General features: G+C 43.6%; 1 protein-coding gene across 1 annotated transcript in view; it reads right to left on the reverse strand.

Moving 5' to 3' along the window:
- The window catches only part of tln1 (talin 1), a 157,620-nt gene that overhangs the window by 10,729 nt on the left and 119,169 nt on the right, over positions 1 to 27,722 (reverse strand). Inside the window, exons 34-52 of the mRNA XM_042335651.1 lie at positions 26,900 to 27,022; positions 25,737 to 25,880; positions 24,501 to 24,662; positions 23,892 to 24,032; positions 22,715 to 22,896; positions 21,920 to 22,052; positions 20,975 to 21,076; positions 20,035 to 20,205; positions 17,624 to 17,773; positions 17,244 to 17,345; positions 16,833 to 16,952; positions 14,685 to 14,831; positions 13,871 to 14,037; positions 12,552 to 12,735; positions 10,371 to 10,496; positions 9,854 to 9,970; positions 7,125 to 7,310; positions 5,978 to 6,085; positions 2,345 to 2,450 (exon numbers count right to left, since the gene is read on the reverse strand). Of these exons, the coding sequence (XP_042191585.1) occupies positions 2,345 to 2,450; positions 5,978 to 6,085; positions 7,125 to 7,310; positions 9,854 to 9,970; positions 10,371 to 10,496; positions 12,552 to 12,735; positions 13,871 to 14,037; positions 14,685 to 14,831; positions 16,833 to 16,952; positions 17,244 to 17,345; positions 17,624 to 17,773; positions 20,035 to 20,205; positions 20,975 to 21,076; positions 21,920 to 22,052; positions 22,715 to 22,896; positions 23,892 to 24,032; positions 24,501 to 24,662; positions 25,737 to 25,880; positions 26,900 to 27,022 (2,671 nt within the window). The remainder of the gene's footprint in view (positions 1 to 2,344; positions 2,451 to 5,977; positions 6,086 to 7,124; positions 7,311 to 9,853; positions 9,971 to 10,370; positions 10,497 to 12,551; positions 12,736 to 13,870; positions 14,038 to 14,684; positions 14,832 to 16,832; positions 16,953 to 17,243; positions 17,346 to 17,623; positions 17,774 to 20,034; positions 20,206 to 20,974; positions 21,077 to 21,919; positions 22,053 to 22,714; positions 22,897 to 23,891; positions 24,033 to 24,500; positions 24,663 to 25,736; positions 25,881 to 26,899; positions 27,023 to 27,722) is intronic.

Below are 27,722 nucleotides of genomic sequence, written 5' to 3' on the forward strand. Positions count from 1 at the left end.
GAGAAACAACATGCACAGATTTGTATTCATCCTCATCCTCCCCTCCCGAAGTGAGGTCTTTTCAATAGACTCAGTTGTACCAGTTTGAAAGTCGTTGCAAGCATTGTATGTCTGAGGTTTGCGCCATTTTATTGAACTCAATCTTACACAAGGGCCAGGAGTGGGACAGCAGCTTAGCACCATTCCTTGAAACCGTCCTTGCCACAAACACATCACAACCCAAGATGGCATTAAACCACATGGCACCACATTAGAACTTCATCCACTTGACTGGATGACTCTCTCCCTCCCCTTCCACCTCCCCCCAGTGCAGCAACTTCAACTGGTGGCATTCCATATAAAGAAATCAATTGACGAAGATATTATAATAATAATAATCCTTGCATTTGATATAGCACTTTTCACATCAGGTGGACGTCCCAAAGCGCTTCACAGAACACACTGTAAAGTGAATTGACTGTATATTTGTGGGCAAACGCGGCAGCCAATTGCGCACAGCAATGTCCCACAAACAGTCGTAGATTGAAAATGACCAATTTATTATTGTGTTTGGTGTTGGAGGGATTATTATTAGGCGTGTGGAGTAAGGAAACTTGCCCAAGGTTTCGCCCTGCCTGGAATTGAACTCGGATCTCTCGCTTGCAAAGCGAGTGCTCTAACCACTGAGCTACAGGACTCCTGATTCCTGACTCCTGATATTCTAAAACATTACATCATAACAAATTGTAAATCAGTGAACCTTACAAGACACTGACTGGGCAAACAATAACCTTCAAAACTATGAATATGTTGGGGTCTAGTCAATTCTAGGAATTTCTTAGTTTATGAATTTGTTTGTGTGCGTGTGTTTTTAAGCTTCATTTTTTTGCTTGTCGACTCCCGTAGTCAAAACATTCACTCAGCTAGATTGGAGAACACCCAACGCTCTCACTTTGCCAAAGACCAAATGCCAATTACATTAAGTCAGTGTTGAAGATATGAAGTATTTCTCTCCCCAGAATGTGTACGTGTGAGTGTGTACACGCATGCAAGGCTTGAACCAAGATTGAAGAGAATTGTACTGTAATTACATTATGCACTTGAACAAATAGATATAGAAGGATAACGTGCAATTTCATTAGGTTCATTGTGTAATTCAGTTTGAGGCTGTTTGTGGGACATTGCTGTGTGCAAAGCAGCTGCTGAGTTCACCTGCAAAATTCATAGTCACTACACTTCACAACATATCCCATGAGACATCCTCCTGACATGAAAGGAACTATATCAAATACAAGGAATAATTATAACTGTATTGGAGTTGAGGAGATCAGTGAGGAGAGCGTTGGGAAAGTACTCTCCTAGAGATAGTGCCCCGGATGTGGGATTCATCAGCGCTGATGGCAAAGGAGGGAGGGAAGCCGGCAATGTTTCAGAGAGGAAAAGAATATCGTCCCTCAATTCATGGGATCTGGGAGTTAAACAGTTCATGTCAAGGGCTATGCCAAAGAATGGACACCACTTGGTTAAGCTAGAACAAGCAACTGGAGAGAGCCACAGTCAAAGCACCTCAATGTTGGCAAGAGGCAGACGGTTTTAGTTTCGCCGACATGATGTGTAAAAAACGTGGGTTCCATTGGGACTTGATGTCAGACATGGCAGACAGACAGAAGAGCAATGACCCTGGAATCGAGGGGATACAAGTAGAATTAAATCATCAGTGGAGTGGACATGGATCAGCTGCAGAGCATGCTATGCATTTACCCTGCGAGACGTGGAGAGCTCAGAGTGCTGCTAATTAAAGAGTAAAATGCGATCTGAAATTAAACCCTTGGAGCTGCAATGCGATACACAAGCTTATCGTGTTCGACAGTCTCAATGCAGTGGGGATTTACAGACTGAATTGCAGCCTGAGATGAATAAAAGTTTCGCTGTTTGCAGAATTGTCTCCAAAACAGACCCAAGTCAAAGAAATACTGATGCGAATGTCTCACACTCACACCGACAGTAAAACAATAACCACCGCATTTGATTTAGAGCACTTCACGTCGGGAGGATGTTTCAAAACGCTTCATGGGATTTGTTGTAAAATGCAGCAACTGTGAATTGCGTAGGTGAAGCCCTATAATGTCTTCCTTTACCTCCTTTCCCTCTCTTTCCCCTCTTTAAATCACGACCGAGAGCATTCCTCTTCGACCGTGCTTACAGGCACCTCCTCCGTTTCCCTGGCTCGGAGTCAGGTTCCGCCACTGTTAAGCTCTCTGAGACGCTGCCCCGCGTGAAGGGCGCTATATAAATTCAAGTAGTTGTTGTCTTCTCTATTAGCTCAAGGAATCCTATTGTCCTGTGCCCCCCAGGCCCTCCTTACCCTTCATGGCCTCTGCGGCCTGGATGAGCTCAGTGACAGAGCCAGCTACACGTTTGGAATATGCGGCAAGTTGCTGCTTGAGTTCTGGTGATGGCTTTTGAAGAATCTGTAGAGAAGACAGACAAGTCCGAAAAAAATTAATTGTTTTGCTTCAATAAAACGTCTCCTTATTAATCCTCCTAAAGATACCTCAAAGCCGATATTCTGTTCCACACCATAAATTACCAGCTAATATCTTGAGGCATCTTCGAAGATTAATTTGATTCTCGGTTACCATGTCTATTTATAAACATCAGTAAAACAACGTAATTGAGGTGAGGAAATGTCAAACTTTTGCACTGAGCCCAAAGTGGCTTTTAGATCTCCTTTAATGTGAAAAATGGGGAAAGAGCAGGGAATTGGGATTAGAGTAGTTAGCTCTGCAATTTCTAAGATTCTATGAACCTGCTGTGGTTATTATAGCATAACCCTATCATTGCCGCCCTGTCTCCCTCAAAAATAAAATGTTCTTAAGAGTTATGCAGTCTTAATTCCAACTATTAACACAGTCACTTGGGGTCTTATTCATAATGCCCCCAAGTCCAAGTAGAAGGAGGCTGTATAAACACTACCATGTTTTGTGGAGCTTCATATTGAACATTGCCTCTTACCAAATCATAAGTAAACTAACAGGTAAATCTACTGCATTACAATCTGGGTAAACGAAGGCTCAGGATCCTATTAATGAGGGCAGGAAACCTGATCTTTAAGTTCTGCACATTTTGGCATCTTGATTTGACATTCAAAATTAAAGAGCAATGTAAACGAGAATATCAGACTGCAGAGTACACTATTACTGACAACAGATTTCAAACCTACTTTGAGAGGGTAACCTTTTCTTTTCAATTTGAATTTTAAGGCAGAAGCAAATTCTGCTGTAAAGAAAAAAAGTTTTATCCTTTCCCGCTTTTATCATGTGTTTTCTCCTGTTTAAGCCACTGAGATTGTCTTTGACACAAGCTATTTTGATGTTAAACCTTCCTCCCTCTGTGCTCTGAAATGTCCTATAAAGGGAACAGCTGACTTATTTTCCATAAATTGCTCATGGCTTCCGACATTCAGCTGTCATCGCCTTCATTTAAAGAGCACAGGTTGATACTCAAATTCCTCTCCCTTCAGCAAAGCCAAGGCTGAGATCAGGATCTGATCTGAAATGAAATTACTACCAGTGCGCAACTTTTACAGGCTGAACCCCCCCCCCCCCCCCGCCCCCCCAACCCCTCCCCCATTGAATACCCTGGATTGCTGATCGTGTGGGTGTACTGTGGACCATACACTTCATATGCTGAATAACAGACTTCCTGCATGTTGCATTCCATTTGCAAGAAACATCACCCAGTCATCACTTTGTGAAGGAAGTAAGGTCAGGAGCAAGATAATGATCCTGGAAGCGGTTGACCGGTGGCCATTTTGTCCGCATGCCTCCTTGTAACACACGACCAGAGCTTACAGACCCAAGACCATGTTATAAAGGTGGTGGTGAGCGAGGGAGGGGCGGCAATAATGAGCTCAATATACAATATTTCCTCCACCTGCTTTCATGGCTTTTGGGAAGCAAATATCAAAAGCCATTGAATTTGGGAATATTCATAAAATGGCTAACCAATTTCAACTGAGGCAGAGAGCTTGCTGGATTCAAAAACATACAAAATTTAGCCCATAAAAATCCAATTTGCAAATATCGCATATTAGGCCTCAAATTTGAATGGATTTTTGAGTGACAGCCAACCCAAAAGAATCTCGGAAATCTCTCTATACTCACTGAGCTTATTACTGACAAAGCGGCCCAAAAATAATTCGCAATTCTGTGCATTCTGTGCTTTCATCAAAAAAATGCATGCAATGGAGCTGGAAATCAGAACACAAGCATGCCATAACACATCTCAGCACTAATCCACAAGCCAGTGCTGTTTGCTCAACACATTGTATTTCCATCTGGTGCTATCGATATGTTATGTTTGACCAAGCTCCACACAGCTGAGTTTACATAAAGTAACATGTTAGTAGTTCAGGTTAGGGAGGGGGAATTCAATGGGAAAAAAATTATCATTTCATCCCTGGAATGAAACTCCACCGTAAGAAGTGAAATTATATTTTTTCAATAATGCAGACATGACCTATTGATATTACAGTATATAGAGCAACTGAATCTATTCTAAAACAAGCTCACAAAAAACAGAATTCATCCCCTAAAGTGGTCAACTCCAAGCATCCTCTCACAGTTGTAGGGAGTGGAATTTATTGATATTTCATCATATTTCTAAAAAGGTTGGAAAATGGACATCAGATTCAATGAACTGGGTAAAATTTATCAGCAAAGTTTGGTGTGGTGACGCCGTGTGTGAGAACACTCTGAAATGTTCAATTAAATTACCATCCACCCTGAAAGTTAGTTTCCTCCCAAGAACCCACAGACAGAAGGGGCAACCATCAGATTGCTAAAGTTTTTGTTTAGTTAAATTAGCAATAAAACTACTCCATTTCACCCTTTTTTTCCCACAAATATTCATTAACCCCCCAACACCAGACCCACTAGGAACATTTCTTAATATGGTAAACAGGATCCTGGATAAGCTCTCCCTCTCCTTCCCCTCCACCACCCAATGGGGCAGATATAAGTTAGACTAAAAATCTCTGCTGTTAAGATTGACTTTGTATTTCTAGCCTCAAGGAGACACTGCATGTTTGGTCAGCCATATGATTCTGTCCTACAACTGCATCTGGGATGTTGACCACTGATGGAATTAATGCTACGCCTCTTCTCAAGTTCCCGTTCCCTATATCTGTACACACTCATGCACAAGGAGTGAGAGCAGAGGCACATTGCCTGCTGCAACACACTCAGGGCTACTCACCGGCTTTGAAATAAAGAGGAAGGAAAAATATAAGATGGATGGGGTGGGGAAAATAGAAGAAAAGAAAGGGGAAACAAAACACATAGGTGATTCAACAAAGATGTAATGCAACAAACAAACAAACAAACAAAAAAATGTGGAACGATGGAAGGTTTGCTTTTTTTTAATAAAAACAAAGTCGAAAAACATATTCCCCACTTAGGTCCTTGAGGTGCCTGGGATTGATGCTGAAATGTTACTTTCCAAAATTATTCTCTGACACAATGATAGCACCCAATCTATATAGGAATAATCCTTGCATTTGATGCAGTGTCTTATCACATTGTCAAAACGTCCCAAAGTGATTCACCTGATTTAATGTAAAATGCAGTGACTGTGTTTTGTAGGCAAACTGAATTAACAGAATGAAATGAACTTATCACGGGTTAGTTTACACTTCCCAGAAGCTCTCTGAAGAAAGTGCATTCTTCATTTTACACTTTAAAATGCATATTTTAATATTAAGATCCTCAAAGAATTGAACAATCAAATGCAGAGGGTGCTTTCCTTGCTGAATGTTTTTCTCTCTTATTAAAAAAGCTAAAGCTCTACAGAATTAACATTTTGGATGGATGCTTTCCCCCCACTCCCTACATTTTGAGAGCAAGGAGAATGAAAACGGAGAGAGAGAAAAAAAAAGTTTGACCTTTTAGAAGAGCTTAAACCATTTAAAGCACGCTGCAAGCTCGCCAATACTTACAACAAGAACGTGCTCCAAAAGACCCAGATATCCTTCCGAACATTCTTTGCCAAAACGCAGGGCGCGGGCGCGAACATCTGGGGACACCTCTGGATGATGGGCTGCTTGCTGCAAAGAAGTCAAGTGAACAAAACATCATTATTACATATTTAACTACTGAATATAGCTGCTAGTTACGAGTACAACACCTGAAGGTGGGTACACAAGCACTCAGCCAGCACCTCTGGATTTTATATCTGAGTAAAAGTCGCCACCTGAACTGGTCCTTCACAAGTATTTCAACTCCCCAAAGGGCTCAATTCACAAAGTTGCTGTTGAACACAAAACTGAGCTGTTACAGACCGAGAAGACCCCAGTTTCAATTTTGGCCAGTGCTGAGTTTGCTGATCTCAGCTGGAGCTACAATTGACCACAATGTCCCTGGGGCTGAGCAGAAGAGGGCCGTTTGTGTACATGTGCGAGACAGAGAGAAAGAAGAATGACACAGTCAGCGTTAAAGTTCTTGACCATATCCAGTGACCATCCCTTGATGTGACTACACGTGGAGGTCGAGTGTGGACAGGATAGGCTCAGCTGCAATACTCTCAGTGACTAAATATGTCATTACCTAATGTTCAGGATTGCAAATGAAGAGCAACAATTTGGGTGAGATACTAGTCAGCCAATTCCTTAGAAATTATCATGGTCAGCCAATGCTAATAATAATCCTTGCTGATGTGGTACCCTTCACATTAGGAGAATGTCTCAAAATGCTTCAAAGGATTTACTGTAAAATGTACTGACTTTGCATAATTGATTGCTGCGTTCTACTACAAAATACAACGTCCCACAAAACTGCCATGACCAATTTTATTTGTGGGATTGTTGGGCAGGGGGAATCTCCCACTCTTTTCAAATAGTGCCACGGGACCTTTACGATGACCTGAATAGGTAGAAGGGACCTTGGTGTAACATCTCACCTCAAGTACGGCACTTCCAACAACCCTCAGCACGGCACTGGAGGGTCAGACTGGACTAAGTGTGTTCAAAGTCTTGATGTGGGGCTTGAACCCACAACCCTCTGATGAGGTAGGAGAATGCTACCAACAAGGCCAGTCTGATGCCCGATGATATAAAAAAAATACTACTGGTATTGCAGCTAAGTTACCTTGCAAGAGTGAAGCATCTCCGCGATAGCTTTGCGACTGAGATTGGCAGTTGCAATGACATCCTCTTGACGGCAGGAGTTTCCTGCTGCCACTGCTTTAGCTGTTGCAACGGTAATGCCTTTAGTCATACGGATGAATTCCTCAGGTGTAGAGGTGTGTGGTGGCGGATCTCTGGAGGAGAACACCTGAAAAAAAACAAGGGGATCGTCAATGAATTGGCAAAATCTTCCATTCACCTTCTTTATGCTGTCCCTTCCCTGCCTACAACATATATATTTAATGGCTGGAAGTAAGACTTTCACAACTCCAACCCATGACCTGTGTCAAAATAGTACCTGCAGATGATCTTCAAGCATGACAAATAACAAATGTAATTTGTAATCAGATCACCCCTCAACCTCCTAAACTCAAGGGAATGTAAGCCAGGTGTATGCAACCTGTCTCATAATTTATTCCTTTAAGCCCTGGTATCATTCTGGTGAATCTGCGCTGTACCCTCTCCAGAGCCAATGTATCTTTCCTGAGGCGTCATGCAGACCAAAAGGTCGCAGGACTGATATTTTGTCTATGCTGAATTAGATGCACTCACCCAAGGTCACAGTTGGGGATTTGCAATCGAGATCAGAGTTCTAAAGATAATGTTAGGGTTTTCACTTCTGATAGCTACGCAGACACTCCTACTGGAAGGTATCCATTAGGACATGAGGAGAGGACAATTTGCCAACATTCATTGTCAAGGCTCTCCATTGCATTTAGGCAACAACAACAACAAGATTGCATTTATAGAGCACCTTTCACGTTGGGAGGACGTCCCAAGGCGCTGGACAGTTGGGTCGGGACCCGAGTAGGGGGGAAATGGTCAAGGTGAGGGAAGGGAGGGAGGGAGCGAGGAGGGGGTAGAGAGTCGAGAGGGGAGGTGAAGGCACGGTTGAAGAGAAAGGTCTTGAGACCGGCCTTGAAGGAGGAAAGGGAGGAAGCAAGGCGAAGGCACTGGGGGATAGAGTTCCAGAGCCTCGGGGCTGAGAGGCTGAAAGCCCCGTCACCAATGGTAGGGCGGGGGATGTGGAGCAGACCGGTGCTGGAGGAATGGAGGGTACGGGCAGGTAATTAGGGGGATAGTAGGTCGGAGAGGTAGGAGGGAGCAAGGCCGTGAATGGCCTTGTAGGTGAGGATGAGGATCTTGAATTCGATCCTCTGGGGGATGGGGAGCCAGTGGAGGCGAGCGAGGGTGGGAGTGATGTGTTCCCGAAGCCTGGTGCGGGACAGTACACGAGCTGCAGAGTTCTGAATGACCTGCAGCTTGTGGAGGGAGGTGCCGGGAAGGCCGACGAGGAGAGAGTTCCCGTAGGTGAGGTGATAAAGGCGTGGACCAGTGTTTCAGCAGCGTGAGGGGTGAGGTAGTGCCGTAGTCTGGCGATGTTCCGCAGGTGGTGGAAGGCGGTGCCAGTTGTGGCGCGGATGTGGGGAAGAAAGGACAGCTCAGGGTCGAACAGAACACCGAGGCTCCTGACTGGCTTTGAGAGGTGGAGAGTGCAGCCTTGGATGCTGATGCTGTCAGCGCTTGAGGAGCGGAGGCGCTGACGTGAGCCAATCAGGAGGGCCTCAGTTTTGCGCACGTTGAGCTGAAGAAAGTTGTCTCTCGTCCAGGACTCGATGTCGGACAGGCAGCTGTCAGGACATCGGTGGTCGTGGAGTTGAGGGTAGAAGAGGAAAGGTAGAGTTGGGTGTCATCCGCATACATGTGGAAGTTAACCCCATGTCTGCGGATGATGTCACCGAGGGGGAGCATATAGAGGGTGAAGAGGAGGGGACTGAGGACAGAGCCCTGAGGGACACCGCACGAGACAGTGCGGGAGCTGGAGGAAAAGCCGTTAGCGTAGACAAAATGAAGACGGTGGGAGAGGTAGGACCTAAACCATTCAAGGACAGGGCCTTGAAGGTTGAGGTGGGAGGACAAGCAGTGGAGGAGGATAGAGTGGTCGACAGTATCGAATGTGGCCGATAGGTCGAGGAGGACGAAGAGGCAGAGGGAGCCCTGGTCTCAGATGGTCAAGATGTCATTAGTGATCTTGACCAGGGTGGTTTCCGTGCTTTGGGCAGCACGGAAACCCGACTGGAGTGGTTCAAAAAGTGTATTAAGAGGGCCACCATTATATTAAGAGGGCCCCCATTGATAATAAATTTATTACCCAAAATAATAAATTCACTCAATTCACGAATGTTTGTGAGACACTGCTGTGCGCAATTGGCTGCTGCATTTCATCCAGAAAATAGTCAATTCACTTTACAGTATATTCTGTGAAGCGCTTTGAGACATCTTGAAGATGTAATGAGGCGCTATATCAAATGCAAGGAGTATTATTATTGAACTATAATAATTTATGCAACTGATACAGAGCTGGTGATGTCGAAAAGGGTGAGTATTTGCAGGCACACCCAGCAGTCAATCTGCACATAGCAATGAACTTGAGGAGAAGTGGGGGGCAATCAAGAGAAGTGAACAGAAGGGGGAAATTTTCCACAATAAGGAAAATCTAGAAATATAAATACATCCGAAGCAACAAATCACAACTTACATTTACACAAAAAAAATTAAAAAGATCAACAAGGAATCTACAAACCAACTGAAGTCTTTTTTTGACAACAAAAAAGTGCCTCGGAGGCACAGAGGTTCTCTATAATAAGCAGCGCTTTGCTCTTTTAAAGAGACTGAATGTGCAATACATACTGCAAGCTCCTGACGGATGTGCTCAGTGGTCGCTTCCAAGGCTCTGGTGCCTCGAGTGGCTTCATCTTCCACCGCCTTCACTGTCTTCAGTAGAGACGTCACATTGGTCACCATAACCTAACATGGAGAGATTGAGAGGACAGACATCAGTGCTCATTAAAGGCATATTCTTGCCTTTAAGTTGGTGTGTGTATTTGTTTGTGGGAGGAGGAGGGGGTGAATGGAAAAGGGATTGTCATTAAGAGAATGAATAGTGAGTTTCTCAGTCACAGAGGGAGAGACCCACACAATACATCAGCAACAAATTCTTGCATTTATATAGTGTCCTTCACACAGGAGAGTGGCTCAGAGCGCTCACACACAAAGAACTGCCACTTTAAACAAGATACCAGAGGGCACCTGTGGCACTGTACACCCTTACACAAAGCACTCATGCATTTAGGAAAGGCATGGAGTGAAGCAACAGATTTAGGGATTTCAACTACACCAGACACGGGGTTTTGTTTAGCAATCTCACCTTGGCCGCATTCTTGAGCTGATACATGGACGGATCATCCGGAGCCTTTCCAGCGGCGCCCTTTGTGGCACTGATGAGATCTCCCAGGGCCTTTGCCACATCTTTCACCGCATTGATCAGCACGACCTGAACAAAGACAACAAGGGGACAGGCTGGTCACCACAAACATAAACCTTTACATCACCTAACAAGATCCTATAAGCACAATGCTGGCCATTTCACTGTAGTTTGCTGCCATTGTAATCACATTGTAATCACAAGCACAGTTGAACAGTTCTCAGTTGGTCAGGTTTTGGACCATAAGGGGGGCAGAAAGCAAAAAAAAACAACCTCAAACGAAACCCGGGGGTGGGGGGGGGGGCAGCATGGTCAAAGGTGAAATTATCAGAGTGAACAGATAAAGAAAGATTCTAAAATAGGAACTGAATCACAAGATAACCAATTTGCCACAGTAACCACACTGGCAGACAAGGCAAGCTTGTTGAATATTTTGTTTTACAAAAAAAATGAATTTTGTATCACAGAATCTTCATGCAAATTAAGCTCCTGCTGCCAATGCCTATTCAGTGTAGAAATATGAGCAGAATGATCTGTGCTTGTGTTATCGCACTAACCAATGGTGCTGGACTCTACAGGGACATTACACACAGGGTATTCAACTGCCGCAGTGCACAACAGCACCAAACACTTAGGTACTTGGTTGATTAAGAATTCAATGGCCAATGATCACACAATTTAATATTTCAGATCCAACGCTACTCGTGGTGGACTGAGGTGGTTTTACGACCAATGTGACAAGTTCTCCACTGTTCACAGCAACTCAAGTTTTAACAGAGAACCTATACGACTGATGCAAATATAATCATTACTCTATTAAAATACTAATCCATTGTGACGACTAACTTTGTGAACAAATACCCGGTTGCAGCCACACTGGGCTTGCTGGAATGAGTGATTGCTTGCAACAAGCCAATTTCATTGCTTACAACGGTTTCACTGCTGGTTAGGTTACGTGATGTGCCAATGCTGGCAGAGCAACTTTGAGTAACGGGAATTTACATTTGCAGCAGCATCACAAAATGTGAAATATTTCCTACCCTGCTGTTAAGGAGTTGCAGCATGAAGTGATAATTATTTAACACCCCAAAAGGCACTGGTTTCACTTATCATTCCATTTGAAACAAAACTAAGAAACCTGCAGTGAAATGATATGGCGGCTGAAAGCGGTTGTGTGGCAATAGAAAATACGAAACATATGAAGGTGACTGTAACTTTCAGGGAAACCAGCTGTGCAACAACAACCAGATGTGCAACCATTACTAGACTGAACCAATGTGGGTTTTCCATTAGGAAAGAACATTTTAAATATATCTGTGTGAGTGCAGCAAAACACGCATAGATAATTATTTGGGGAGGACTAGTTTGCAGGGCTATGGGGAGAGCGCGGGGGAGTGGGATTGAATTGGATAGCTCTTTTAAAAGAGCCGGCACAGACCACGATGGGCTGAATGGCCTCCTTCTGTGCTGTATAATTCTACGATTCTATGAAGTTTGATCTGTATAAATCATATAATCGACTAAGTCCCATGTCAAGAGTTTATATTCTATGTAATTTGACATAACTCATACTTTGCATAAATCATATTAAATGTAGGGTTCTAACTGATACGACTTGTGTGAGGTTTACTGTAAAGACATTTTGGGGCTCAGGTGGCAAAGAGTATGCAAACTTATGGTTTACCGTCCAGCTCGGGTCCAACTCCTTAACTGTCCAGCGCCTTACAACAACAACAACAAGATTCCATTTATTGAGCGCCTTTCACGTTGGGAGGACGTCCCAAGGCGCTGTACAGTTGGGTCAGGACCCGAGCATTGGGGGGAAATGGTCAGGGTGAGGGGAGGGAAGGGAGGGAGCGAGGAGGGGGTAGAGAGTCAAGAGGGGAGCTGAAGGCACGGTCAAAGAGAAAGGTCTTGAGACCGGCCTTGAAGGAGGAAAGGGAGGAGGCAAGGCGAAGGCACTGGGGGATAGAGTTCCAGAGCCAACCTTAGGATGTCCGCCAGACATGAAAGGCCCAATCCAAATGTAATTTGTTGTTGTTGTTATAGGCAGAGCAGGCCACCCAAAGTGAACAAAGTTTCGAAGAGTTAAAATAAAGGGTTTTTCTTGCAAGAACTTTTTACCTGTGTTTCAGGATCTTCAGAGCCCAGACTGGCAGCTCCTAACTTCACAACCTCAGCCAGACGAGTAATAGTGACAACAGAGGACTGAGCTGCGTGGGCCAGCTTCTCCTGACTCGCGGCAGCTCCCGATACCAGCAGTTTGGTGTCTTCCACCAGAGCTTTAGCTGTCTTCAGGATATGTTCCCTAAAAACGGTGAACAATTTTATACATATATATATCTTAAAAAAAAGGCCAGAGCTGTGTTTTTTTTTAAATCACTAAGAACATTGTTCAATAATTGTTGCATTTGATACAGTGCCTCATCACGTCATGATGACATCTCAAAGCGCTTCACAGGATTTTACTGTATTTGCAGGCGAATACGGCAGCCAATTTGCGCACAGAAACCCACAAACTCCCACAAACAGCCATGAAGTGTATGACCAATGTTTATCACTGTATGGAGGCCAAAGAGGGAACTTTGCCTGATTTTCTCTCTCAATTTTTTGTTCTCCTCCCTTGCCCATGGTCACTGAGGACAGCTGTCCTGTCTGAGGATTCACGCACACAGAATTCAGTGGGCATTACTACCAGCATTTGCTGATCAGGCTCAAAAAGGAAGCATTAGGGAAAGAGGTGCTGAAAGGATGGGAGGTGCCCATGGTACGGTTTCACAAGGTGCCTTTACTCCCCCTCCCATCAGCCTAAACATACTCTAGGTTACATTATAAACAAGTTTAAGTTTAAGCGCTCACTACATAAATGGAAGTTGCTGTTAGAACATTTAGCTAATCAGCATACGGGGCTCAGAATATTTAAACAGGTTCAAGAATCTGAATGATCCTGTCTGATCCAGGTGATTATTACATGAAGCTGAATTGGCATACAGATGAAAATTGGAAGCTGAATTCCAAAAAGGCATTAAAGTAGCTTAACAACAAGAATTTGCATTTATATAGTGTCCTTCATGTGGGGGAAGTGTCACTCAGTGGTTCATCAATGTCCAGTGCCTTGAGGTTGTAGAACACAGGTTCCTAACCAAGTTACTGATCTCAGTTAAACCAGTGGGTGGGTGGGAAGAGTGTAAGTTTCCCAAGCTTGGAAACAGTTTCTTTGCCCTCCTCGATGGTGGGGTACTACTCATGGTTGGAAGGAGCCAAGATTGAAATTCTCCAAATGACTCTCAATAAAGTGATGTGTTACACAGTTTTCAGAATATAGTGCGCTGAATTCCCGATTTGTATGGCGCCTTTCACGTCCTCCCGATAACCAAATGTAATCTTGTTGTTGTTGTTGAATTGATGGCCCCAACGAGCAGAAGAATGTCAGTCGAACTTACCTGTGATCGGCGAAGGTCTCTGCGTTCTCTCGGTTCAGTGTGCCCGCCGTAGCAAACATGATGGTTGTATCCAAGTCAGCAATGATGCCAGACACGGTGCTGGCAGCAGTAATACAGGCTTGGGTGCCACGGTTACCTGCCTGTAAGGCTGCCAACACGTGAGAAACCTATCGTCAGAAAGAAAACACAGTGTAGTAAATTACCATCAACAGATACTCAGTTGACTCGGATTGAATTTCGCCCAATAGCACCTGGTCTTCACAATAGTTCACTTTTTCAAGCCCTCCCCACTTTCTCAACTGTTTCCTTAACAAGTCCATTGCCATCACACATCCTCCCTCAGTTTCCACACAGGGTTTTGACTGTGGACTCAGCCACTATTGATCACATCTCATCTGTGCTGGGGGGACAGCAGGGCAGGCATTCTGAAGGGATGAAATGAAGGGCCTTCTTCATCCGAACTGTGTGATTTAAGTAGCAGTACCCATTCCTCTGTCAAAGGCCAAAGGTTTGCTCCTATTATACTGACACCCATCCATCAGCCTTCTAGGCTGAAAGTAGACAAAATGCTACTGAAGCAACAACGATTGCATCGGGTAGCACTTGCAGCGAACTTGTAATCATCTGATCAGAAGTCAGCGGCTCGGCCCATTCTGAGCTAACCAGCTATTAGAAGGGGCATTTTTACTGCATCCAGAACAGTGGATCAAAGCATTGGGACAATTTGTTTGGAACCAAGTTTAATAAAATTACCCAACAAATTCACCAAACACTTGCAAACGTTAACTTATTTTTACATTCATAAATTCTTTACCTTTTCGGACACCTTGCGGGCACATTCAATGAGTTCTTTCTTGGTAAAAGTGTCGCTAGGGCTACATTGGAGAGCACCAGCCTTGAGAACCAGTGAAGCACAATTGTGACCAAGTTCTTGCACACGGTTCTTTATGTGATTTCCAATCTGGAATTAGATTTGAAAACAAGATCCTTCAAAAACACTGGAATTTTTCTCTCCTTCAACAAATAATAATAATAATCCTTGCATTTATATAGTGACCTATCACATTATTGAGACGTCTCAAAGCACTTCAGAGGAGATACTGTCGAGTGGATTGAATTTAATCTGAATGTTGGCCCTCAGTAACGCAAACCCCATTTTGTAGTCAGATCAACAAAGATGTTACAACACCCCTAAATAGTATGCTGAAAAATACTCATCCCACCTAACATGTTTTGTTCAACAAAGGTCTTACTCTACGACTGATCTACAACAACAAGATTATATTTGTATAGCGCCTTTCATGTCAGGAGGACGTCCCAAGGCGCTGGACAGTGTACAGCATTTCAGACCCGAGCTGGGGTCAGGGGGGAGAGGGGAGGGGAAGGGGGGTTCCAATGGCATGGTCGAAGAGGAGGGTTTTGAGGTGGGACTTGAAGAAGGCTAAGGAGGGAGCGAGGCGGAGTGATTGGGGAATGGAGTTCCAGAGGTTGGGGGCAGAGTGGCTGAATGTTTCTCCAGCCAATGGTGGGGCGGGTGGGTCGGGGGACTTTATAGATTCAAAGAATGTTACGGCGCAGAAGGAGGCCATTCGGCCCATCGAGTCTATGCCGGCTCTTTGACAGAGCAAGTCACTTTCACTAACCCCAATCACCAGCTTTCTCCCCATAACCCTGCAAACCCGTCTTCCCCAGACACCTATCCAGTTCTCTCTTAAAAGCTGTTATCGAATCGGACTTCACTACCCTTTCAGGCAGATCATTCCAAATTCGAACAACTTGGAGCAGGCCAGAGCCGGCTGAGCGGAGGGAATGGGGGTGCTGGTAGGGAGTTAGGAGGTCGCAGAGGTAGGGTGGGGCGAGACCATGGAGGGTTTTGTAGGAGAGGACCAGGATCTTGAACTGGATCCTCTGAAGGATAGGGAGCCAGTGGAGTTGGGCGAGAGTGGGGGAGATGGGGTCATGGAGTTTGGTGCAGCAGAGGGCACGGGCTGCAGAGGTCTGGATTATCTGCAGCCTGTGGGGGGGGAGGAGTTGGGATGGCCGACAAGCAGGGTGTTTGCATAGTCGAGCCTGGAGGTGATGAAGGCATGAACAAGAGTTTCAGCGGCCTGAGGGGGTGAGGTAGTGGCAGAGTCGGGCGATGTTATGGAGGTGAGGAAGGCGGAGCGGGTCATGGCTTGGATGTGGGGAAGAAGAGACAGTTGAGGATCGAACAAGACACCTGGGTTCCTGACTGGCTTGGTGAGTTGAAGTGTGCAACCATGGAGGTTGATGCTGCCAGAGCCTGAGGTGCGGAGGCTCTGGCGCGAGCCAATCAGGAGGGCCTCAGTCTTGTTCACATTCAACTGTAGGAAGTTTGCCCTCATCCAGGACTTGATGTCTGACAGGCAGTCTGTCAGGACAGCAGTGGTCTTGGAGTTGAGGTTGGAGGCAGAAAGATAGAGTTGGGTGTCATCCTCATACATATTTACTTTGATTCTCGCCTCTGTAGTAGTTTTTTAACCTGCACTTTTGAGAGATGCATATTTTACGTGCTGAACAAAAGCCATGCAACTAATATACTAAGTGATGTTTGTGTGCATTCAATCAGACTTCTGTAGAATGGAAATATTTATAATCATAGAAATTCTTTTACCAAAGCTTATACTTTCCTGAGGTTATAGCGCACAAAGAATGGGATTATAACATGCAGCCTGTACAATAATCTTTGCATTTGATTGGTTCCTTATGTCGTTGAGACGTCTCAAAAAGCTTCATAGGATATACTGTAAAGTGATGTGCATTTTGTGGGTGAACGTGACAGCCAATTATGTATCCAACAAATCCTCACAACAGCCAACGAGTGACCAATTTTATTTGGGGAATTGTTGGCCACGACAGGGAGAGACTCTCTTTTCTTTTCAAAGTCCACCTCCTCTACACTTAGTCATCAGGCCTTGCATCAACCGTCCCATAGACTTACCTCAGCGTTTTCAGCAGTTATGGCTGCAGGTTTAGCTTCCTGTGCCAACTGTCCATAGTCACTGGTGAGCTGATTGGCTAAAGTTCCCAGATCATCGGGATTTGTGTTCGATTTTGTGACCTACGAACAAAGAAGCACAAAATGAGAAATAAATAATAATAATCCTCGCATTTCCATTTGATATTGTGTCTTATCACGGCATTGCAACATCTCAAAGCACTTCACAGAACACACTGTAAAATGAATTGACTGTATATTTTGGGGGCGAACCGCAGCAGCCAATTGCGCACAGCAATGTTCCACAAACAGTCATGGATTGAGTGACCAAATTATTATTTTTTTTTTCTTTCACCCAATCACCCAATAAATTCACCCGATCGGATGCACCCAATTTTTGGGACTAGAGCGTACCATTTCCTGTACTGTTACAGCGATAGCTTTGGCCGTCTTCACCATTGTGGTCTGGTAGTCAACAAACGATCCCTCCGGCTCACCTGAAGCACTTTCATCAATCTGTGTTCAAACAAAGAGCACTGAGATTCTTGCCAATTGTACAATTGCTGGTCACATAAATGACGAAGGAAGATACAAAGCCAAGTATCACCGATTTATTTGGAAGAGCAGGTGAGGAGTTGATAGAGGGGAGGAGGAGGAGAAAATGTCCTCAAATGTAAGAATCACCGATTGATTTCGAGAAGGGTGAGGAGATGATAGAGGAGAAAGCGTCTTCAAATCTAAGCAGCAGTGATTGATGTGGAGGATGTAGTGGAGGAGGAGGTGGTTTGCTTTACCTTGTTTATGGCCTGGTTGATGGAGGCCACCATTCCACTCACTACCCCCGCAGCACTTGCTGCATCGCTCAGCGTTCCCGACAGGTCTTCAACCGCCTCCTTCATCATCTGCGTAGACTCGTCCAGTGCTTCCTGCGTGTGTGCCGCTTGCTGAAAACAAGTGTAAGGTGTTGGACAAATTTGAAATCACACTGCATCATTACAAAACGTGCAAGTTACTACAAGCAGCAAGCAAATGAATCTCACTGTTGGAAAATCAGATAGGAGCAACAAGTGTCCATTAAATTTTTTTTAAAAAAAACAGAGGGCCTGCATCAAGCTATGGATTACATTTCGTAAAAATGGGGTTTACTTAAAACAGTTCAATCACCAAATACAGGTCATTCCCCGTTACAACCGGTGATCTGGGATTATAAACTCAGTCCCAGTGCGTTAAGGAAGTGTGAAGATTCTGCTGTTTTGGTTGTCAGATTACCACTGACATCACTTCCTACGCTTTATGCACAAGAAGCACCGTTGACATCACTTCCTTCGTGAAATGATGTCAAAAGCAGTTCCACGCAGTGCACGTGCAATAAGTGACATCAGCCGCGACCTGAACAGTGTTTAGTGCGGGATTCCAGGTATGCCATACACTCACATTACGATGGACCAGGGCTAAACCATGGCACGGAACAGAAGATACGGTACAGTGATTCAGAAACCGTAACAGTAAAATGCCATTGGATTCTCACAACGCTGTTCAATATTAATTGTTCATCCAGATTGCCCTTAGCCTGTAACTTTGTCTTGTAATAAAACATCAAGGCACAAAAGCATGTGGGTTCATGCCTGCAACTTATTCACATGAGTTGCAGGCAATTTTAGTAGAGATCTCCTCTTTCATAAATAACCCAGGACCTCTGCTAAAGATATGGTGGAAACAAGCACACCTGCAGTGCCTATTTTTTCTCCCCTCACTCCCCATCACTCTCTGCGCTGAGCAGACAGCTAGCATTTAAAGTCAAAGGTCACACAAAGCAATGTGCCACTTGGATAAGGTACTGGACAGTTCCTACTATGATTTGTGGAAACAATCCCAAGAATGAGTCAATCACTGAAGGGCAAGTAGAAGTAACAAAATACTCAAGTACATCTCCAAGTTCCCCTCCCCGATCGAGTTAAACAAATTTGGATGAGAAGTTGTTAAAACTTTAAAATTGTTTTTAAAGCAAGTTTAGAACTTGCGAATGTTACAGTCTGCATAACTGGAAGATAAAAATGGAAACATGACCAGAACTAGTTACGGGAAGGATGCAATTCCCAGGGACATCAGCCACAGGATGATTTTAGGTTCTCTGCTGTGTAAAAGGACATCAACTCAGGTGAAACTTTTTTTTTTTTTTTTTTGAAAATGCCTTATTCAAACTTTGTCCTTTATCCAAATAATTCAGGGTTTTCTGATATCCAAGGATGAACAGACATTAAGTTTCCATAAAAGCTGGTTACAGACTTAAATAAGATGACGGTGTCAAGCTCCTTTTACCTCTCCAATGCTGCAAGCATTATGATTGTGGTTTGATTTCTGGGCGGGTGGCTCAATTGCACAACACTTATTCCCAGATCAGAATGAGACAAACAATATTAAGCTTAAAAACATTTTCTGGTCTCTTCATAGGATGCAGGACCATGGTTATTGACATCAACAGCATTATTCAGTTTGTGTCCGCAAGTACTCATTTCATTATTTATTCACATTTTAATACAGATGAACTCTGTTATACTGTGCATGGCCTCATATACAGTGGATCCATGCAAACTGGAAATGCAATGCACTTGGCTTCTGGCACTGATTAGACATCCTCCCATGTTAAAAATAGTCTGACTTCCAGGTTGTCACCGACGTAGCCTGTGCACTGAGCACAGACTGCAGGAGGTGCCATAATTGGTGTTCTAACAACCAGGAATTCAGTCTTTTCACGCTTCACTTATAACAGTTGCTGAGATATTGTCCCAGCCAACCAAACAACAACGAGGTTTCCAGTAACCCCTCCTGGTACCCGGAATTCATATCTAGCCAGACTGGGCCCAAAACTGAAACATTTTAAAAGTTTCTGTGGGCTGCATGTAGACTCTCACCAGTCCGCTGTCCTAGTGAGCAAGCCCCATCTCACTGTGCTTGCTGACCTTCAGTGGCCAGGGGTATCAACTTTGATCTAGTTTGAATCCTGCGAGAGGAAGACGGCTTATTTGCTACCTCCTGCTCACGGGATTCAGAAATTTTGGCTTGCCGGACCGGATCTCCCCCCCATTAGTCCAGGCCGCTGGGGTTTCACTGTACAATATAAATGATAAGGAGGCATTTGCAGACAAACCAAATACCACAGTAGATTTGATTGAACTCTCCACGTTTTGGATGCATTTGACCTTACCTTGGGATTGCCGCCCGCCTCTTTGGCCGTGTAGAGCATTTGAAGCGCCGACTCGGCCAGCGTCTTGGTCTGATCCAACAGGTTCATCTGTTGCTGGTGGTTGATGGCTTTGGATGCTGCGCCAATGGAAGCCATGGTCAGTGGCTCAAAGTAACTGGCCATCTGAGATACCTACAAGCACCGAGAGAATAAATCATAGTGCACTTTACTTTTCCTTAGTTTTGTTGTAATATTCCAGGGCACCACGCTCCTTTCTGCAAATCACCTACTGAAGTGCTGAACATTTAAGACAATTTTGACCCTCTACACTTGCCTCCCCCTCCACCCAGGTAAAAATACAAGGTGAATTTCTGGTGTACAAAGTAGTGAAATATTAAGTCGCATTTCAAGGGCATTGGACTATCAATTGGAAGAAGTTATTCCAACGTTGTACTTGTGAGGTCACATTTGGAATATTGTGTCCAGTTTGGACAAACTAGCATTGGAGAGGATTTTAGTAAAACACAAAGGATAACAAAAGGGTTGTATGAGGCTTTTGTCTGTACAATACTTGAGGGACATAGATTATGTAATGTAAGCAAGCAGACCTGATGAGAGTAGAATGTAAGGGTGCAGGTTTAAACTGCAAAGCAGGAGTAAAGACTAGAAGGTTCTCTTTTTTTTTCTTCCTTCCCCACATGAAATCCATACTTGGAAGAGTTGGCCAACAGAAGCAGTTAATACTGCTTCGTGAGAACATTAAATGGTCAACATGTTATACGCAAATGTTCTGGGGAGAAGGCAAACAGGATCTTTGGGCATTAGGAACCTGTGATATTTTATGTTCTTAGATCTAAGACCATTGTCTTAAAACAGACTGGACAAACAGAAGTCTCAAATTCAGTCATAATTTGGAGGCCGATACCAGGAAGCTTCTGTGTTTCCTATGCTACTGTCTCACCTTATGTCCTAACTGAGAAGCCTCAGCCCGAGCTGCCACTGCCACTGGGTCAATCAGGTTGCTGATCTCATGGACAGCTCCAGCCATCTGGTCATGCAAAGCCTAATGTGGGAGGGAATTAAAAAAACACACACAAAATGAGATTTACCCAGATATCCATCACGTTTGATTTCACGGTTGATTTTTTTTTCCTTTGTTCATTTAAATCTCTCTTCCCTCAGTCCCATTTCTAAACATACACCATTATCTGGGCATTGACCAGACACAAGACATCTTTTCGAATTTAGTTCCCGAGATCAGACTGTGAGAGGTTGGCTCCACCAATTTTCCTCCTCCTTGTAAATTGCCTCTTCCCAGACAATAATAATAAAAAAATCATTGCATTTGATATAGAACCTTATAGATATACTGGAGGATATACTGTAAAGTGGACCAATTGTGGATATTGTGGGTGAATGCAGCAGCCAAAACAGTCAAGAAGCGAGTGACCAATTTGAGTTGGACATGATTGTGAATTTGCTGATTAGGTAAGGTATTGATTGGATAGCTCCATCAACAACAAACAGATGCATCCACTCCCTGTAATATTTTACAATTATATAACAACTTTCACATTGAAAGGACGCTTCAAATTGCTTTCAGGTTTGCTGTCTGGACACCCGATCTGGGGGTGGGAGCCGAACGGGAAAGATGACCGAAAGCACGGTCAAAGAGTTAATTCTCATTACGGGCCTTGAAAGAAGTGAGGGAGCCAGTGATAACATTCCCATCTGATTACATCTTCTACAGTAAATAAAAGGTTTTGCTTTTTTTTGAAAAAAACAAATTGTAATCGAGACCCATCTGAGATAACTGGGTTTGGTATAATATTAAATTAACATTTTGCAGTTGAGAGCAACACTATATAATGAACAACATTATGTAAGACAATGATTTGGAGCTCACCTCTTGTGAGATATCTTCTCGTGGTGCCAGCTGCTGGCTGATCGCTGCCAAGGAAGCCTGGTCCAAATCCCTAATGCATTGGTTGAGGGCATCAATGGCATCATCACACTCTCTCTGTCCTGGGGCTTTATCTCTGCGAAAGAGTGAAATAAACAATAAGAATCCTTGCATTTGATATAACACCTTATCACATCGTTGAGACATCTCAAAGCACGGCACAGAATAAACTGTAAAGTGAATTGACTGTAAATTTTATGGGCAAAATATGAAAACATAAAATATAAAAATAATAGATACTATACAGATTACAAGATCTGCAACCAATCAATCCAAACCTAGTAGTCTCCACTTCTCCTGAAAGAGATATCGAGCAATGAAAATTGGAACGTAAAAAAAACTCTCATCTTAGTGTCAAACTTCCAACTACTGCCCTTTGTTGACCTTGAAACAGCATTTGAAAGAACTTTGAAGCACTGAATGCACTGGCGTCTCTCGTGGTGCACTGATCAGGTGTCTGACAGCATAGCTCCACAAACCATCTTGTGGAAGACAATGTCTAACACAAATAAACGGTGCACGTTTCTGCTACACTGGTTCCCAAATCTAACGCAAAGTCAACATTTGCGAAACAAAGTACGGTTACAGCTCATTTCACAACAGCAAAGGTTGAAAGAAAACAGCGAGCAAAGCTTTAGATTATAAAGAGAAACAGACCCTCAGTCACAAATCCTAATCTGTGCTATTAGCTGATCGCAAGCCAGGGAGCAGTAGTGGAGGAGTAAAGCCTTTAAATACCTGATTGAAGTAATGAGTTTCTTGATCGAGTCCGACACAGTTCGAGAATGTCCAGCCAAGACCGACCACTTTGGTGGGTCTTTGGGATTCACAGCAAGAGAGCGAGCGGTCTGAATGAGACCAGTGGAACTGTCCAGCATAGTCTTTGCAGCCACCACAATAGGCTCCATGGCATTGAGGCCCTGTCACGAGCAATCACAATTATACACAGATACACACAAGATTTTTCTTTTAAGCAGTGATTTGCGTTGATTTATAAATGATTCTGTTACTGCTAACATGACTATTGAAAACAAATCAGCAATGGTTTCAATCCAGCTTTTGATAACTGCTGCCCTCTTGCGTGCAAAGCATTTCATTGCAGGTTACCTGCATTGATTTTAAACACGGCAAGTTAAGCGCGATGGAAAATGTAGGTCAGATTCTGCTGAGATGAATTATTGGATAAATGAGCTGCATAACACCCGCCCCTCAGCAAACACTGGTGACTAAGAACCCGACCTGCATTTTAATTCCCATGGATAGTATTCAGCCTGGTTCAATTGCTAATACTTTTGTCTTGTTTTAGAGAGGGGATTGGGGGGTGGAGACTCAGGTGGCATATAAACGCCAACACAGACAAGTTGGACCAAATGGCCACTTCCTGTACTGTGGAGAATGAACGTAATTCTACAATAATAATCCTTGCATTTGATATAGCGCTTTTCACGTCTTCTAGACGTCCCAAAGCGCTTCACAGAATAGACTGTAAAGTGAATTGACTGTATATTTGTGGGCGAACACGGCAGCCAATTGCGCACAGCAATGTCCCACAAACAGTCGTGGATTGAAAATGACCAATTTATTATTGTTTTGTTTTGGAGGGATTATTATTAGGCGTGTGGAGTAAGGAAACTTGCCCAAGGTTTCGCCCTATCTGGAATTGAACTCAGATCTCGCTTGCAAAGCGAATGCTCTAACCACTGAGCTACAGGACTCCACATGTATAAAATGCACACCACAAATTTGAGCATTATACCTTCTCCTAACTTTGAACATGAATATTTCCAACTACCGATTGAGGAATTACTACTAGATGCTGGGTGTCAATTACAGTTTAGGTTGAAGAAGATTTTTAGTTGCACATCTGCCCAACTCCAATTCCCCCGTTCAACACAAGACTTCGGTTACTGCTTACCTCTGCACTGATCTGAGCTGGAATACTGGCAAACTCGGGGTTGGAAGCAAAAGCGGTCAGATTTTCAACTGCTTCAATCAGAGGCATCGTGGCAGCACGGCATTTCTCCCGGTTCTCGTCCACGAAAGCACCATCAAGAGCCTAACAAAACACAACACATTGCAAATAAAATAGATTTACTGATGATGCCGAGTATGTGCCCCAAGTAAGCCAACCTTTTGTGTATTAAATAAGCCTGTACCTTATCAGGGTGTACACATCACTTCAACATCTGTATGTAGACAACATCAGGATGTAGACTAAATCATACAGAATTAATTGCTATTAACATCTCCATTATCTTAGCATACGACTACCAGGATGGTAGAAAGTGAATTAGATGGACCTTGTTCTTTGTTCGTCTAGCAATTCCTACGTTCCTATCTGGCCAATACAAGTCTGTTTGAAGACCTTACTTGTGATTAAAACTGAAGATAGGCATCTGTAACAACTACAGAGTAGTTTTAAAGTTTTTAAAATGTACTTTAAAGATTTTAAAATAAGGAGACGCATCAAGTTTCTACAGATAAAACTCAAGAGATATAGTGGATAATCAGTACAGCAAGTTACCTTGATGGTCTTCACAAGGTTGGCTGTGCTATTTGCCACCTCTTTGGCCGACTGAACAAACTGTCTCTTTGCAACAGGGTTGGATGTCTTTGATGAGGCGAGACGGCAGGCATTGCACAAGGCAGAAGTGTGCTTTGCAACAATGGTGGCAGCAGAGAGAACCTGTGGGGTTGGGGAAAGAGGGGGGAAGAGAAAGAATATCAGTTTATTTGCTTTGAGCCAGCATCTTCCTTCAATAATGTCCCACATTATACTAATAATCCGTGCATTTGTTGTATATGTTGAATATGTTGTAAAATGGATTCACTGTGTATTTTGTGAGCTAAATAATAATAATAATCCTTGCATTTGATATAGCGCTTTTCACGTCGGGAGGACGTCCCAAAGCGCTTCACAGAACACACTGTAAAGTGAATTGACTGTATATTTGTGGGCGAACGCGGCAGCCAATTGCGCACAGCAATGTCCCACAAACAGTCATGGATTGAAAATGACCAATTTTATAAGGGACCAAGGACAGAGCCCTAAGGAAAGCTGCACAAGACGATGCGGGGGCCAGAGGAGAAACCGTTTGTGGAGATGAAGTGGAGACAGTGTGAGAGGTATGATCTGAACCAGTCAAGGACAAAACCATGAAGGTTGAGATGAGAGGAGAGATGGTGGATGAGGATACAGTGGTCAACGGTATCGAAGGCAGCAGAAAGGTCAAGGAGGACGAGGAGGCAGAGGGAGCCCTGGTCCCAGATGGACAAAATGTCATTTGTCACTTTGACCAAGGTTGCTTCTGTGCTGTGGGCGGCACAGAAACCCAATTGGAGGGGTTCGTGAAGGGAGTGGCGGGAGAAGAAGGAGCGAAACAATGACTCGTTCCAGGACCTTGGAAAGGAAAGGGTTATTGGAGATGGGGTGGTAATTTAAAGTGAGAGATGTTGGAGAAATAGGAAGTCAGAGAGAGAGGAATAGAAAGAGTGTGTGAAAGAGAGAGACTCAGAGAGAAAAAAGCTGAATGAATAATTATAAACCTCACACATAGTATAGCGCCTTTCACATCTGGAGGAAGTTTGAATGCGCTTCATGAGATAAACTGAAGTGGTGTGTGTTTTGTTGAAGAGAATGTGTGCGAGAGCGAGCGACTGAGTGAGAGAAGGGCTAGCAGAGTGTGATGCTATACAAACAGGATGCCTCCTGTTGGAACAATTTGTTAATTAGCACTGTGTTAGGAAGATTGAGTCTCACCTGTGTCTGGATGCATGCTGGATCCACTAAGTTTTGACAAGCCATCTGGATTGCTTGATTTGCTCTGGCAAATTGGGCTGGATCAACCAATCCTTGCTGACCTGCGTGACTGTTAGGATCTGAAATCCCTACAAGGTATGCAGCCTGCAAATAAGATGAAAAGATGTGAAAAAAAATTGTTAGCTACATCTCTACTCTACCTTAGCTTTGTCACCTTCACAGTCGTTTGCTAGAGTTAATACTATTCAAGTCATATAATGGACATCAATTGCTCTGCATTTGCAATTACTTTTATTTGGTCACCTAAGGTGTCCGCTACATGTGGAAAGCCATCACCATACTTGAGAGTATAGTATCCAAACCAAACCGAGTTCCAATTATATATGTCACCTCTGCGTGGAAATTTCCTCGTGTTTGAAATGAAAAATGCACTCTCTCCCTGGAGGGGCACATCTTGATTACCTAATTCCAGAGAATATTAGGTGTTGATTGGCGAGAGCCAAGGCTTGGAAACTACAGAATGTGTGTTGGGGTATTGCTGGAATTTAACCAGCTAAAACTGCACAGATTGCCACTGAAAGCACTGTCTGGCAGTTTTCCTGCAGCTTGTCCAGCTAGGACCACCCTACCCGTTAGGTCTTTGGCTTCCAGGGTTAACAGAAGCTGAGTGTGAAGATTCTCTGTCTCTCCAGCCCTGACGATCAACCAGGTTGACTTCATCTGCCATTAGCAGTGCACTGGAGTACTGCGGATTTGACTCTGGAACCAGATTACTGAGACTGGACTACCGAGGCTGGCACCAGAAAATTAGGCCATTTTTCCTCATAGGCTGCCAGCAGAGGTGAACTACGCAAATTCAGAATGCAAAATAATAATAATCCTTGCATTTTGATATAACTTCAAGACGTCTCAAAGCGTTTCACAGAATATACTGTAAAGTGAATTGACTGTATATTTTGTGGGCAAAAAGTGGCACAAGTAACTGGGACAAGTGAATTAGTGAAAAGTACGGAAACCTTTGACTTTTACAGTTTGCTTCCCAAATACACTTGCTAAGTTATGGTTTTAATTGCTGAATTTAACCGAAAGGACGAGGTAAACTGAGATGAGAAGATGACCTTTAGCTTTACTGACTTCAGTTTAAGAACAGGAACAAAACTCACCTGTGCGGCTGCTTCTGTGAGTCCACATAAAGCCTTGGAGCCAGCGCTGACTGAGTCACCAAAAGCTGGCAGGTCACTATTCTTAGCATTGTGAGAGATTCCAGTCATTGCCTCTCCAAGAACCTGGACAAAGATTGGAGGGCAAAGCTAGATTTTAGTCCAAACTTCACATCCTGGGCCAACGATAGAAGAGTAGGACCATGAATTTCATTACAGTTCAAACCACAAGTAACCAAATTCATCAATTTCATTCCAAACATTTTCAAAGAAACTAGTCGAGGATTAATTTTTTGTACTAAATTCCTTCAAGGCAACTATCCATTCCCAACACTAAGGCTCCAGCTTGGTTTACACACCTAATAAATGCTGAAGCTCTTAAGCACAGATTTATACAGTCAGAAACACTTGTAGAAATATCCACACGAAAGCAACACATTGTGACATCTCCAAAGTAAAAGGTAAGTATAATGTGCCCTTTGCAAATGTTACCACTGTTCGATGGCGAACTGAGATCAAGTTATAGCATATACTATTAATCTAATAATTCAACTATTTTTTGTATAGAATTGCAATGCAAGGTCAAGTATTGATATTCCCTCAAAACATTCTGTCAAAGGGCAAATTTTCTTAGCTGTAAGTGTCAATATTGGACAACTGTGACAATCCATGGAAAAGCAAAGTACAGCAATAAGGATAATAATCCCCGCATTTGATATAGTGCCTTATATCATCAAAACATCTCAAAACAATTCACAGGATTTTAATATAATATAGTCACCCTATTTGTAGATGAATGCAGCAGCCAATCTGCGAACACAACTGT

Source organism: Callorhinchus milii, unplaced genomic scaffold (assembly GCF_018977255.1).
Source record: "Callorhinchus milii isolate IMCB2004 unplaced genomic scaffold, IMCB_Cmil_1.0 Scaffold1, whole genome shotgun sequence".
NCBI classification, from domain to species: domain Eukaryota; kingdom Metazoa; phylum Chordata; class Chondrichthyes; order Chimaeriformes; family Callorhinchidae; genus Callorhinchus; species Callorhinchus milii.